The following is a 13,746-nucleotide window of genomic DNA, read 5'->3' as shown; positions in this document are numbered from 1 at the left end:
TGGCCCTCAGAAGCAGTTGGGCTTATGCTCTGATATTTTGTGACCTGGTTTATAAACTACTTTACTGAGGTCATATAAAAACCAATCTAGTCAAAGATAGCTATATATGAGAATATGGTATATTACTAAGAAATAAAGACAATTTCATGCCTAAAATTTCTGAATCTCTTGATGTGCAGTTCCTTGAATTATTTCCTTATTCTTGATTTCTACCCAATCAATTATTTGTGAAAAGATTTGAAATTTGTAATCAAGATTAAACTGAGATGTCTGTCTGTGAGGTAAATGGCTAACAGAACCAAGATTTGGGCCAAGAAGCTCTGAAAACCTAGATTTTTATGTTGGGGGAGACTTCAGAATGTTAACATCAGAAACTTGTTTTCAATGTCAGGGTTCACCTTTGAAAAATGAGCATTTCTAAGTATTAAATAATTTATTCCACTTAGTGTCACTGAACTCCAGACTGATTTTGGGCAGCTTACAATCCAAGGAAATATAAAAACCATTCGCATAAACAGCAAGCAGAAGATGAATCTGGGCCACACACGAAACAAATATCAGGCATCCAGCAGAGATCAATTGCCCTAGCCTAGCCTAACACCTGAGAGTACATAAAAGGGCATTTTTGTTGTTGTCCTATTTAAGGAAGCACGGCTGGCACCAGATTTTATTAGGCTTGGTTCACCTTGAAATAAAAGATCCCTGGATGGAGTTTACGGGTAACACCAAGGAGTGGGGATTTTCATCAAAACTAACATTTTCTCTTTAGCCAAGGTAGTCTCCCATAAGTAATGGAAAGATGGGGGTGCATAAAATGAAGTTTAACCTTGCTTCCCTGGTTTTCTTCAACAGCAGAAATCTGGTTTAGCTTTGACCCCCATTCGCGTAGCTTTCCAATATTGGCAGTATTAAAAGGCAGGTTTTAAATTTTAGCATGACCAGCCATCCAGGTTCAGGGGATGATACCATTCCTTTGCCTTTATTCATTGTTTAGAAGAGAGGGTTTCAATTAACAAGCCTTTTCTCCTGAAATCCTCTCAACCATTAAAAGTTTTTGAATGCACCCATAGACCAAGATTGCTCTACTTTGGCAATTTTAAGATACAGACTTCAACTCCCAGAACTGGTACTCTCTCTCTCTCTCAGCCCAACTCAGCTGACAGGATTATGAGGAAAATAGGAGTAGGAAGGACTACAGGTCCTGGATGTACAACAGTTCGTTTAATGACTGTTTGAAGTTACAATGGCACTACAAAAAGGATGCATGACCATTTTTCACATGTATGACCATTTGGATGCCTGGCAACTGGTTCATATTTATGACAGTTGCAGTGTCCCGGGGTCATGTGGCCTTCTGACAAAACAAAATCAACGAGGAAGTCAGATTCACTTAACAACCGTGTTGCTAACTTAACAACTGTAGCGATTCCCTTAACAAACATGGCAAGAAAAGTTGCAAAATGGGATAAAACTCAACAAATTCCTCACTTAGCAACCTAAATCCTGGGCTCAGTTGTGGTCGTAAGTCGAGGACTACCTTCATTGGTACTGCACCTTCGCCCTCTTCAATTGTATGTGAAAAAAAAAAGGCGGAATTTAAATATATATATAAAAAGCCGCAGCAGGCGCGCGCCAAGTCAAATAGATCCGGCCGCGGATTGGGTGCAAAGCTTCGGCTGGCCACGTGAGGCGCGCCTTTTCAGAGTTTTCTCGTGGGAAGGGAGGTTGTGTGTGTGTGTCTGCTTGGGTCGACTGACTGAGTCGGGACAACCCCCGTCAGCCGGGCATGGAGACGGCTGCTCCTCAGGGGCGTAGCCTAGATTGCAGGGTGAGGCGGGAGAGCCCACGTGACGGACGGGGATAAGCTTCTGGGCGCGAGGGCCGGGCAGCTGGGCCAAGGACTGGGCGATTGCAGCTGGTTAGCGGCGGTGCAAAGCGTGAGGGAATATTTAGGCACCCTTGGGAGGAAGGGCTTTGCTTCCCAGGTGTAGGAAACGCATTTTAGGAACCGGTTCAGTGAAACGCTTATTCTTCAGTGGAGAACGGCAAGGCCGCTTGTACGTGCCTTTTTACTGGGAAGCTGTAGATAATACATAATGCAGATATTATCTACGAGACGCGATAATTGGTTTGGTGGCCCGAGGTGGCATTTCAAAACTCGGGGTTTTCGAGTTGATGCTTCTGTACTGACGAGGTTAAAAAAAAAAAAAAAGGAATTAGGCAGGTTATTGTCAGACTGTGGAATCTACGTTATATATTCCTGCTCCTTGCTAGGTAACGAAGCACAATGTTTGAAATTAAAATAGAGCGTTACTGGGGGGGGGGGAGGAAGGCGACCGTTTAACGCTATCCGTGACGGGTGGAATTAATAGAATTTGAAGCACGCTAATTTCACTAGGAGATGTAACTTGCTACTTTTAGGGTTGTTGCTTTTAAGTGCAATGGAAGTGCTGAGGGAACTTGATTAAATATGATTAGGCAGCCATGCATCTTTCCTGAGGTAAAAGGTTTAAGAAAGCTTTCCCCATTCTGGTACAGTAAGTCTCCACAACAAGTTGTGGGTCTGCAACTCTTAGGTCTGGCACCAGGAAGACATCGGGTTGAAAAATATGCATTAAGGGATCAGATAATCCCTTCCAAGCAGTGGCTGGAAGTGGCTGAAGAAACACTGTCAGCATACTTACAGCCCAGATATTTTTAAAAATAATCATTTTAGTGTATTATTAAACCTTTCATGGACCCTCACAATAGAATTGGACTTATTGAAAGGACTGGGTAATGGTCATAAGAGGTAGAGAATCAAAAAGCTGGATGAGTGGAAGCTTTAGTAATAGTATCCCGAGGGAGAAAGATGTGGGACTAAATATGGAGATGTTTAAATAGCAGTTTCATTCATCTTTGAGGGAAATGGGTGGTTTAGAAATAAGAAATATAAATAAATACATAAACTAAATGGTTCTAAACTAATACAATGCTTAAGAATATATGCAAGGGAAGGTAAGAGATGAAAGTATATAGATAGTCCTTGACTTATGACCACAACTGAGCCCCAAATTTATGTTGCTAAGCAAAATTTTTGTTAAGTGAATTTTGCTCCATTTTATGACCTTCATTGCCACAGTTGTTAAGTGAATCACTGCAATTGTTAAGTTAGTAACAGAGTTGTTAAGTGAATTTAGCTTCCCCATTGACTTTGCTTGTCAGAATATCGCAAAAGGAGATCACATGATCCTGGGATACTGCAACCGTCATAAATATGAATGGGTTGCCAAGCATCCAAATTTTTATCATGTAATCATGAGGATGCTGCAATGGTTGTAAGTGTGAAAATCAGTCATAAGTCACTTTTTTCAGTGCCGTTATAACCTTGAATGGTCACTAATTGTTATAAGTTGAAGACTACCTGTAATAGTGTAGGGTAAAACTATGGTTCCCAAGAAATAACAGATAATGATGACAGATGATGGTGACATTTTGAAAAAAAGATGTGCTATGCGGAAATAAAAGTAAAAGTTAATATAGAATAATTGGATGTTACAGGTTTAAAAGATTCTGGGTTTTAAGTCTAGATTTGCAGAGAATTTTGCTAATCGTGACTTTAATTGACTTCACAATTGGTAACAAATAAGGACAGCAAGGCCTAAGAAACAAGGAACATGCACTTTATACAGTAGTTTGATTTAAAATAACCAGCTTTTTCTTAGGCTGCAAGCTTCTTGCTGGTATTTATTGCTCCTTTAAGAAATATGACACCTCTAATTACTTAGGTAAGCAGCTTTAAGAATTGCTTAAAACTTAAAAAACTTATAAAAGGTACTAGTTTGGACTTTATGGTGTCTAACAAACTACAATAATGTCTTCATGACAATGCTATTGTAAAATATAATGTAGTTGCTTACAAAGCCTGACATAGTTGCTTAAGTCATGGCATTGTCATGTCATCATTCTCCCCACCCCATACTCATAAAATGAAATACGAAAATGCAGTCAACTGAAATCTTATAGTGTGGAAACTCTAGTATGTTTACAAGCAAATTATTCCTCTGAAAATTGCTAGGAAAAGAACCTTTACTAAAAATTGTCATTTTTTTTTTTAAGAAATCAGATGGACATCAGGGATTATTACTGTCAATTTTTGAATTCTAGATGCTAGTGGCAGAAACCCAGTGAAAATCAAACTGCCATCCTTCAGAAATTACTTGAACATGCTATATAATTAAAATGTTTTTATCCCTGAGTACAGTTTTTATCCCTGGCAGCAATTTAAATTCTGTTTTTTTTTAAATGTATGCCTTCTGTTTTTAATATTTTAAATTGTGTACATGAACACTCCAATGTGATAGTATTTTCAAAGTCTGGTTGTCTTACCATGATTCTTAACCCATTAATGTTTTAGGTTTTAGAAGATGGGATCTTAGAGAGCTATAGCCAACAAGTAGACACTCTACTGAATTAGACAGACATGGTTCCTTTATCTGCATGTTCATATTTTGGGGAGTAGTAGGAAATGGTGCCTCCTTTGACCTTGCTCTCTTTTCTTAACTTTATTTTTAAATAAATACATGGGAGATATCCACATGGCAAAGTAAAGCCTTAATTTAGGCTTTAGATCAAATTTGTTTACATGAATGCTTCTGGATTGTGTATTGGCCCCATAAGCACTTTTAGAAAGCCAGCATGGTGTATCTCAGTGCTGTTCTGTCTAGGAAAAAAAAAAGACAAAATTACTCTGAATTCATAGAGAACATGGCTATAGTATGGAAAACAGAGAGAAATCTCAGTTACGATAGATACAGATTTTGTGACTAGCTACATCAGGCATGTCAAACTGCCAGCCCACGGGCCGGATGCGTCACACTGAAACTGCACCCACCCCATTGCTGGCAATGGGGAAAAAGTCAGGATACATTGCGCGACATCACCTTACGTCGCGAGTTTGACATGCCTGAGCTACATGCATGGAACAGCCATTTTGTGAAGAGGCAAATCCATCAATAGCTGCCATTTTGTAAATGGAAATAATACCCTTTTAAAATTCTAAACATTTCAGGCAGTCCAAAAAATTGCCTATGCCTGATCTGGAGAAATCACCTACTTTCTATAGATTTTTTATTCCTTGAAAAAATATTTACATTTAATCATGGATTTCTTAGTATTATTCTTAAAAATTAGTCAGCATTGTCACCTGTTCAGGTCCAAACTATCTGGGTAGAGGTTTTTGTTTTTTTCTTACTTTAGATCAGTGCTTCCCAACCTTTTCCTTCATTACCCAAAATTATTTATCAGAAAGTATTTAAATATCCCTGTTGTGATGTGTGGGTTTGTGGTCATTACCCCAAAACCCCCACTTTTACCCAATATTATTTATCCAGGTTTGGGGAGCACTTGTTTAGATGAACATATTAAAACCCTACATTAAAGCAAAATTCCTGTTACAGAATTCATCTTTATGACTGCATTATTTGCAATTCTGAACTGAGGAAACAGAATATTACAGCATTATGGCACCTGCCTCTGCTTCTTAATGACAGCTAGAAAGCTTGGTCCTACATGCTTCACATGCTTTATTTTTCAAGAAGATATTTAAAGTAATTGTTAACTAGCAACTTAAAATTTAGTATTCTTACTATGAAGTTAACATTAAAAATGTATTATCAATTCCATATTTTAATAACAAGAACTTAAGGCCCATCTTTATTTAAAAAAGACAGCTTTAATCCAACTTTCAAGAGTAATATTTGTTATCCAGCAATTTTAGGAGCATTTATATGAAAATAGTAGAAGATAGGAATCATTTAATTTTTTAAAAAATAAGCATTTCTGCTTTGCAGATGAAAGTTAATGGATCCTTCATTACTGAACAGGAGGAAGTTGAAGTAAAGAAGGCAAAGACTTTCATTTGGAGACCTGGGAAAGGTATTTAGAGAAAAATAGCTGCATTTCTATAAAAGGAAACAGTAGCTCAGTTGTAGAATACTACATTGCATGAGTGTATTTGCATATTGGACATAGGCCTTGTTTGGCTGTTACACAGTGCAATGCACGAGGAAAATGAAGACCCAGATTGTTGGGGACAATATGCTGACGCTGTAAAGCTCTTAGGGCTGTAAAGCATTATGAAGCGGTATATAAGTCTAAGTGCTATTGCTATTAGTAACTGAATGGTGGAGATGTTACTGAATAAGTTGGTGGGAGATAGTCTGCATGAGTATAGCGTGACTGACTGCTGATGGCAATCTTTTTATGCATGACTAGGCTCTTATGTGTAATGCAACTTGGCATTATGGTTTAATTCAATGAGCCAAACTCCAGCAACACGGCTTATTTTACCAAACTAGGCTTACTGGTCCTTTTACTGTTGGATTTTGTAAATTGTGTTATTAGTTTAAGCCTTTTACTGGCAAGATGAAGCACAGAAGAAACAATTACACATAAAATAGAAGCAGTGAATTAGTCAAAGAGATTTAAAAAGTTGGAATTAAAAGGAAACCTTAAGATAAACTAAAATAGAATAGCATAGCAAATAAAAATAGAATAGGAAAAAACAATTCAAAATGTCTCAGCTTCAATATTTGGACAAATAGAAAACGAAAATAAGAATATAGTTAAGGAAGCCACTTCTGATATTCTTTGTAGCAGATATAACATTTAAAAACATTTTCCCAATCAAAATTACATAATGTGGTTCCCCATCTCTTAATATTTTGCTCTTATTTAATCAGTAAATCCAGATACCATCAGTACTGTGGATTAAATAGTACTTAAAGGCATTTGATCATTGTAGGCCCATACCTATGAACTAGACAAGATATGAAATATAGATTTAGCTTTTAAAAACTTGATGATAGCAATTATGCAACTACTCTCTTTAGAATGGAAAAAGCCCAGAATTGCCTTGGCACAGTTGTTAGTTTTGGCAGCAATGAATCTAATTTGTTCCTTTTAACTTCTGGAAGGTTAAAAAATCATGCCAAGGTATTTAAAATCTTGAACATGTTCAGTTTTATTATTTCCTATTTGTCATAGATATCTGAAGGGACTTTTTTTCTCAGGAAGATTAAATCTTGGTTTTGGAAATGGTTGCTTATAAGACTTCCCTTTTTAAAATATTTATTTATTTTTATTCTGCTAAATCTCTAAACTTCTCTTAAGAGCCATTTGGAAACAAAAGAATAGCTGGTTCATTGGCATATAGCAGCATTATCAAAAGTTTTTAAGTTTAGATGGAATTTAGAATGGTTGGAGCAACTACCACTGAGGTCCACATAAATATTGAACCACCGGGTGCTAGAATGCAATGTGCCTCAATGAATTGGAACATCTGCAGTAAGATAGCCAGCTCTATCTCATCTGACTTGATGATTGTGTTTTCATACTACATCCTAATTAGAGTGAGTGACCATTGGTCACTTTTTCATCATAGTCTGTTCCCTGAAATAAAATTGAAGACTTATTTTAAATACAGTAAAGACTATGTATAAAGAGTGACTTTGCTCACATTTGTATTTTTCTGTTAGAAATTGTAAATTGGCACACTGATTCACTACCTTTCTTAAGTTCTGTTAAAAATTTATCTTGGATATACCCAATCCAAAAACTTACAACGAAAAAAGGGCATATACTGTAATGTTTTAAGCTCATTTTATAGGCTGTCAATGAAGGATTTCTATTTTTGCCATTTCTAGAGATGAGAATGGTTATAGAACTCCAGTCATCAAATGTTTGAAGTGTTTTATTGATGTGTTTAAAAGGGGAGATCAAGACAGGGACCTGTGAATCAGCATTTCCCTTTAGCAGCCTAGGTTATATTAGATCACTGCTAGAGGCTTTTCTTTTTGACAATTGGTCAATTCGTTTAAGAATCTCTGAATGGAAAAACAGTAGTAGGGGTGAGGCGAAGAAATATTATATGGTATCGAGAAAAACTATATAGCTTACTACAATCTCTTTCCATCTAGCATCTGAAATCTTAGCCTTCAAATATTGGTTCCCCTCATATGTCAAGCAAGCAATTAGCTTCCAAAATAGGGAAGTATTGTTTTTCACAGCTTGAAAAAGTCACATTTGTTTGGGCAAAGGCTTGGTTTTTCCCCCCCTTTTGATTAATTTTTTTCTAAAGCTTTTTCTGAGCAGTTAACTGGTTAACATGAGCAATTGCTTACTCGAGATTTTAAAAGCTATTACTAAACCTGCGTTATCAAATGCAGTATCATACCAGGGTTTCTGAGTGGTGCAGGCAAATGTTCTCCTAGCATTCTGCATTAGTTTTAATTAATAGTGGCTGAAAGGTAAAATGTCTAAGAAGCTTATACATGGCTTGGGCCTTTGCTGGGTTTGAAATTGTTAGCAGGTGTTCCTGAAACTAATACAGCAAATCTGAGGGTAATGCAAAATGTATTCCTTGTGCGTGCTTTGCAATTCATGTGGTTAATTCAGGCCCAATAACTGCCATCTTTTCTCCTGATGTTAGTTGGTGAAATGGCAAGGGGTAATACAGGGAGGTAGTTGCTGTCTTGTCAAAACCCAACTTTAAATGTAACTGTCTTATTAAATAAATTGCATAGAGCCAGCCTAACATTAATTGTACTTGTTCTCTGGCCCCCTAGTATATAAAATCATCCTTATGATTGTCTATTTTTCCTATATTTTAAATAATGGCTACATTCTTTGTAGGGCTAACAGAAAAAGTGGAGGCAAAAATAAATACTCTTGAGGACTGTGATGATTTTGAAGACTTTCAATCAGAAAATGAAGACTGGGAATCAGTTGATGAATATTGCAGTGTGGCTACCGAAACTGTTTTTCCTGAAATGAAAACAGTTACCCAGTATGAAGAAGAAGAAGACTGGGATAAGGAGATGGCAGACTCTGAAAACAATAAAAACTCTTATGGTAAGGGAAGGTTTATTTATGATTTTTTTCAAACACAAGTAGGAAACTTAATGACTGGGAAAAATACATGATGCATTTGTCAGACTCATTGGACAGATTAAAGCTCTGATACATGAATTTCTTGGTACTTCATATGAGAAAATGGAGAGCACAGTTGTATCTCATGTTTCAGAAATGAGTTTCTAGGCTGTATCCAAATTTTAAAGAGAGATTAAAATGTTACTGATCTCATACAAATAATGCATATAGAATTATTTAAGCTGGTTCTGGCTGTGAAGTCAGACATTGCTGGTAGGGGAAACCTTTACCTTTTTTATATATATTCAGGGTAAACACACATTGAATTATGTGTATTCAAGAAATCTAATTGTATGTAAGTGTGGCTCCCTACAAGATATCCAGATTATCTTCTTTTTGGCCCTAAATAGTTATCAAATTATAGTGGGGACAATTCTGAGGTGGAATAAATACCTGGGAGCTTTTTAAGAGAGAAGAGAGAGAGAATTGCAGCTAAGTAATTCCACTATCATTAATTTGAAAGAAGCTGTATTATAAGAATATAAATATATTAATTCTTAAAATTGTATTCTGGCTTGGAATTAAATGATAGAAATTCTTGAGTAGTAAGGCCTGGTCATTTGCTAGTAAATAATTGGTGTAGGAGCTGCATCTCCTCCTTTTTTTTATTCATTTATTCATTTCATATATTGTGAAGATTTTTTTCAAATATTTATACTGCTTCCCTAGTTTTTCCTTTGCATATTTAACAAATACTTGTCCACCTGATAGTTTAATTTCATTGCCATTTTATTTATTGATAATGATTCCATTGTACTCTTTCAGTAACTTTCTCTAAATATACACAGTTGGGCTATAAGTTTAGTATAGTTGTATAGTTTCAATGAAAAACACAGTCCTCCGCAAACCTTATTTGAAAATACAAGGAGTTCTTTCTAACCAGAACTGTTGCAATATAAAAAGGCAACAATATAAAAAAACATAATAACAATCATAGTTATGTGTATTATTTTAAAAGTGCCTGTGGGGACTCCGCATACTTATTTTCCATAGATATGAAATAGATTATTTATGCATTTATTCAGTTTATAGGGCTACCTATTTGTCTGATTGACTCAAAAACATAAAAAATGCAACTTTTTTAAAAAAAGAAAGGTCTCTGGAATTCACGGGATGCTGTTCTACTAGACTGTTTAGCAATAACAAAAAAATCATGTATTAAACAGGAAAGGTGGGCTGGAGGGTTCACCTGCAAGAAAACTATATTTTCAACCATTTTGCTTTGCTTATTGACATACATGACTGCTGCTTGCTGCCATCTTTCAGCTTATCAATGCTCTTGGGGAAAGCCCTTGATTGTGTGATCAGAGAGGGAGCCATTCTAAACAATATACACTAATAGGCATAAGGCATGTATTATCCCAATCCAATTGTCAAGCACTTAGATTGCGATCACATGATCCTGGGAGTGGTGGGACGGCTGAAATGTAGAGGACCTGTTAATACCACTTGTTTAGCACCATTATAACTTTGAATGGTCGATGAACAAGTGGTTGTTAAATGATTTATGTATAATGCCATTTTTATACTTTGGCTCAATTAGCAAAAAAACAAACTCTCAGATATTTTTATTATTATTATTTTCTTTGTTCCTTTTATCCTTATTTGTCTTATTTCTTAATCTTTTAAAGAAGAAGCCTGTTTTTTTCAATAATTCTGTAGAGATCTGAAATTTAATCAGAATGTAATGTAATTATCAGAAGGATGTGCATAAAGGTAATGTAACAAGGATGAAATATATATTTTTTAAATGGTAAAGATTTTTCTTCTTTTAATTGCCATTTTTCTTCATTTCTGAAAAATGTTAAACTACTGATGTGATGTGGAGAAGAGTTGCATATTATTATTTAAGGATGCACATTTTTCTTTCCTGTCTCTAGCATTATTTTTCTGAGTCTTATGCTACCAAACATAGATCCTTTTTTCCTTAAGAGAACTTGCTGAAGTTTTTTGACAGCAAGTATCACTTGGAGAAGGAAAGGAAATGAATTACTGATTTCACAGTGTGTCGATTAGCAGTCCTTCATATAATATGGCCTATAAATTAAAAGCATGTGTAGTGTTTATGTTGAAATTGAAAACAATTTCTTTGTAAAGTTAATTTAGTTACCGTACATTTTTCTGTAACATGAAGATTTTTATGACTTCTGTTCCTGGTGTAACTGGATGAAGAGGATAATTGAATCCTAGGATAATAAGTTTTGTTTATAGATGCTGTAATATTTATTTCTGTGTTTTAACTTAGCTTTCTAATCGTATTGGTCCAAGAACACTTTTTTTTTTTTACTCTTTCTTTTGAAAATGCATGCTCCCAGAAGGAAGAGCTGAATATAAATGAGCATAATAATATTTTTTAAAAAAACATTTCTTCAGAATTTAACAGAACCTTAGCTTGGGTAATTTTGCAATCTACACATATATATATTAAGTTCAGCATTTTACATTGTTTCCAAATTGCCTCTTTAGATTTAGATGATATTATCTACTGTGGAGGTTTCCGGGATGGCAATGGAGAGGCGTCCTATTCAGTTCACGAAGAACCTCTGTATGACCCAAGCTTACACCACGTAGCACCATTGACTTTGATTCACTTAAAAGCTGTGACAGAGGATGGCCAATTTGAAGATGCTGTTGACTGAGACATTCCCAGCAATGGGCAAAAACACTTAAGTTCTAAATTGGATTTGTCCGTATAACTGCACGAAATGGAAATAACTGGATGCCTTATAAGAATCTAGATACTGAAACATTAGGGACTGGATGGATGCAACTTTGTATCACCTTTTGGTTTAAACAAACTTGAAATGATTTAGGTTTAATTTATGAAGTGACCATTGCTGTTAAAGTACTGTTAACTATTTTATGTTATTATCTCAGTTTTAATTTTGGGTTTGTCTTGCAAGCCTTCACTTAAATGACTATACATTTATTTCCATCTCTTGACACTCAGCAGGAGTTTCTGAGGCTACAGTTCTACGTTTTGGTATGTTGGAGGCGATTGGGATGCTGGACGGATGGATAGTAATAAGATTATTCCTCATAAATACAGGCTATTTGATTTTATACAGCATACGTATGTGTTTTATTTAACATAATAAACATGCAGAAATGCTGATAGAATATACCGTCTGGTTAGGGTTTGGATAATTATGTCTACATCTGCTGATTTGTTTATGCAAAGTTTTTTTTTAAAAAATATTGCTTTTAAAATAATAACAGAAAAAGAAACAAACAAACAAAAAGAAATCAAAAATACATTATCGTGCTTAAAAATAAGTGAAATAAGATACAAGAGAGAAAAAAGATTTTAATATGTTATTAAAACAGTTACAATTCTATATGTAATTATCTAATGCAAACAGTATTCAAGTGTGTGTGTTTCTAATACACTTATATGACTATCATGCTTTTTTTAACCTACTGTACTTTGTGTAAATGTGTCCTACATTTCCTTATATTTGTCCCTACAAAGTTTATATCTGTAGGCAGTCCTCTCGTAGGTAGCAAGTGTAATCAGGTCTTTAATCTATTGAGTAAATTGGGCTATATGTTTATCTTCCCAATGTTGCGGTATCAGTCTTAGCTATAGTAGAGGCATGGAGAATCCAGTTTCACTGTATAATTTCAATATATAAATTCCATATATGATTTATTTATACAAACTTAATAAAAATATAATTGACAATAGCTAGGTGGATACATAAATAAAGACTGGCTGCCATTGTTAAGTCTAAACAATTCTCATTTTGTTCGGATAGTGTAGAACATTTCATTGGATCTAGGGTGGATGGACGAACAGAAAGACGGATAGATAGATATATATTCTCAATTTGCAAGGTACGTGTTTGATAAAATTCCAGAAACACTATAAGCTTAAACTTTTAAACCCTAGAACAACATCTAGGGACTAGATTATTTGATTCTACTCTCCAAGTTTACAAGGCTCCAGTTGGGGGAGGGCAAGGGATCAACATCCTCTCCCTCCTGCCTCTCTGTCAACCACCCAAGCTGGTGCTTTCCAAAATTAGGAAGTTCTTTTTGGGAGAGGATGTGCCGTAGTATATAGTGAGATGGGTGTGGTTGATGAACCACAAGATCTACTGCCCCTGCAGCATTCCTGCCATGCCTTATGACCTCAAGGTTGAGGGAACTTAGAGAAGCCTTTTGGCTGCTCTGAAAATTTTTCTCGTTGCTTTCAAAGGCAGAGAAATATTGGGTTTTATAAAAAGAAGAGACCGATAAAGAAGTTGGATTTTTTTTTGGGAATGCTTGAATTGTTCTTTCTGATTATGGTTAGTTATAACCTTATACTTCGAAAATTGTCTGTTTTGGCATAAGAAATTACCAAACAAGAAAATATTCAAATAAACCCAAGTATTGTTTACTTGATTTTATGGGATGGAATAAGTATAATGCACCTACTCCCTCCTAGCCATGACACACCTAAACAGATTCAATCTACTTTTCCCTACTAAGTGTGTAGACTCAATGACCTCATGTCCTACTGATTACTGTCCAAAGATACCTTGCTAACATGCCCACATGATACCCGAAGCAGCTTGAAATCATGTTTAGTACCATTGTTAAAATGGTGTGTTTTGTTTCGCTGGCCCAAGTCTCACCATAAAACCCATCTACAATATATACCATGGGCATGAGGATGGGAATAATACAATCCAGCTCTAATTGGCCACCTAATTATGCTTTGTCTCCTTTTCTGATGGCTGGGCTCTGTCCTATGGCTATTTTGTCTTGGCTGACATAGCGACCACGCTC

The 13,746-nt window shown here is 35.7% G+C and overlaps 1 protein-coding gene across 6 annotated transcripts; it reads left to right on the top strand.

Annotated features, from left to right (window-relative positions):
• The first annotated feature begins 1,704 nt into the window (after window positions 1–1,704).
• Window positions 1,705–12,705, top strand: COPRS (coordinator of PRMT5 and differentiation stimulator). 6 transcript variants are annotated; one of them, XM_039343596.1, is made up of 4 exons: window positions 1,705–1,828; window positions 5,832–5,916; window positions 8,674–8,892; window positions 11,437–12,705. In XM_039343596.1, the coding sequence occupies exons 1-4, from the start codon at window positions 1,787–1,789 to the stop codon at window positions 11,607–11,609; spliced, it is 519 nt and encodes a 172-aa protein (XP_039199530.1). In that variant the 5' UTR covers window positions 1,705–1,786; the 3' UTR covers window positions 11,610–12,705. The 6 variants fall into 6 exon arrangements, with proteins under 6 accessions (XP_039199530.1, XP_039199534.1, XP_039199533.1 ...); XM_039343600.1 differs by lacking the exon at window positions 1,705–1,828 and adding an exon at window positions 1,860–2,057; XM_039343599.1 differs by lacking the exon at window positions 1,705–1,828 and adding an exon at window positions 1,860–2,274.
• Window positions 12,706–13,746: the final 1,041 nt, after the last annotated feature.

The sequence above is a fragment of the Crotalus tigris genome, unplaced genomic scaffold, assembly GCF_016545835.1.
Source record: "Crotalus tigris isolate CLP2741 ecotype Arizona unplaced genomic scaffold, ASM1654583v1 scf7180000017865.1625608, whole genome shotgun sequence".
NCBI classification, from domain to species: Eukaryota; Metazoa; Chordata; class Lepidosauria; order Squamata; family Viperidae; genus Crotalus; species Crotalus tigris.
Note: the sequence above shows the minus strand (reverse complement) of the source record. Positions and strands in the feature narration are given on the sequence as shown.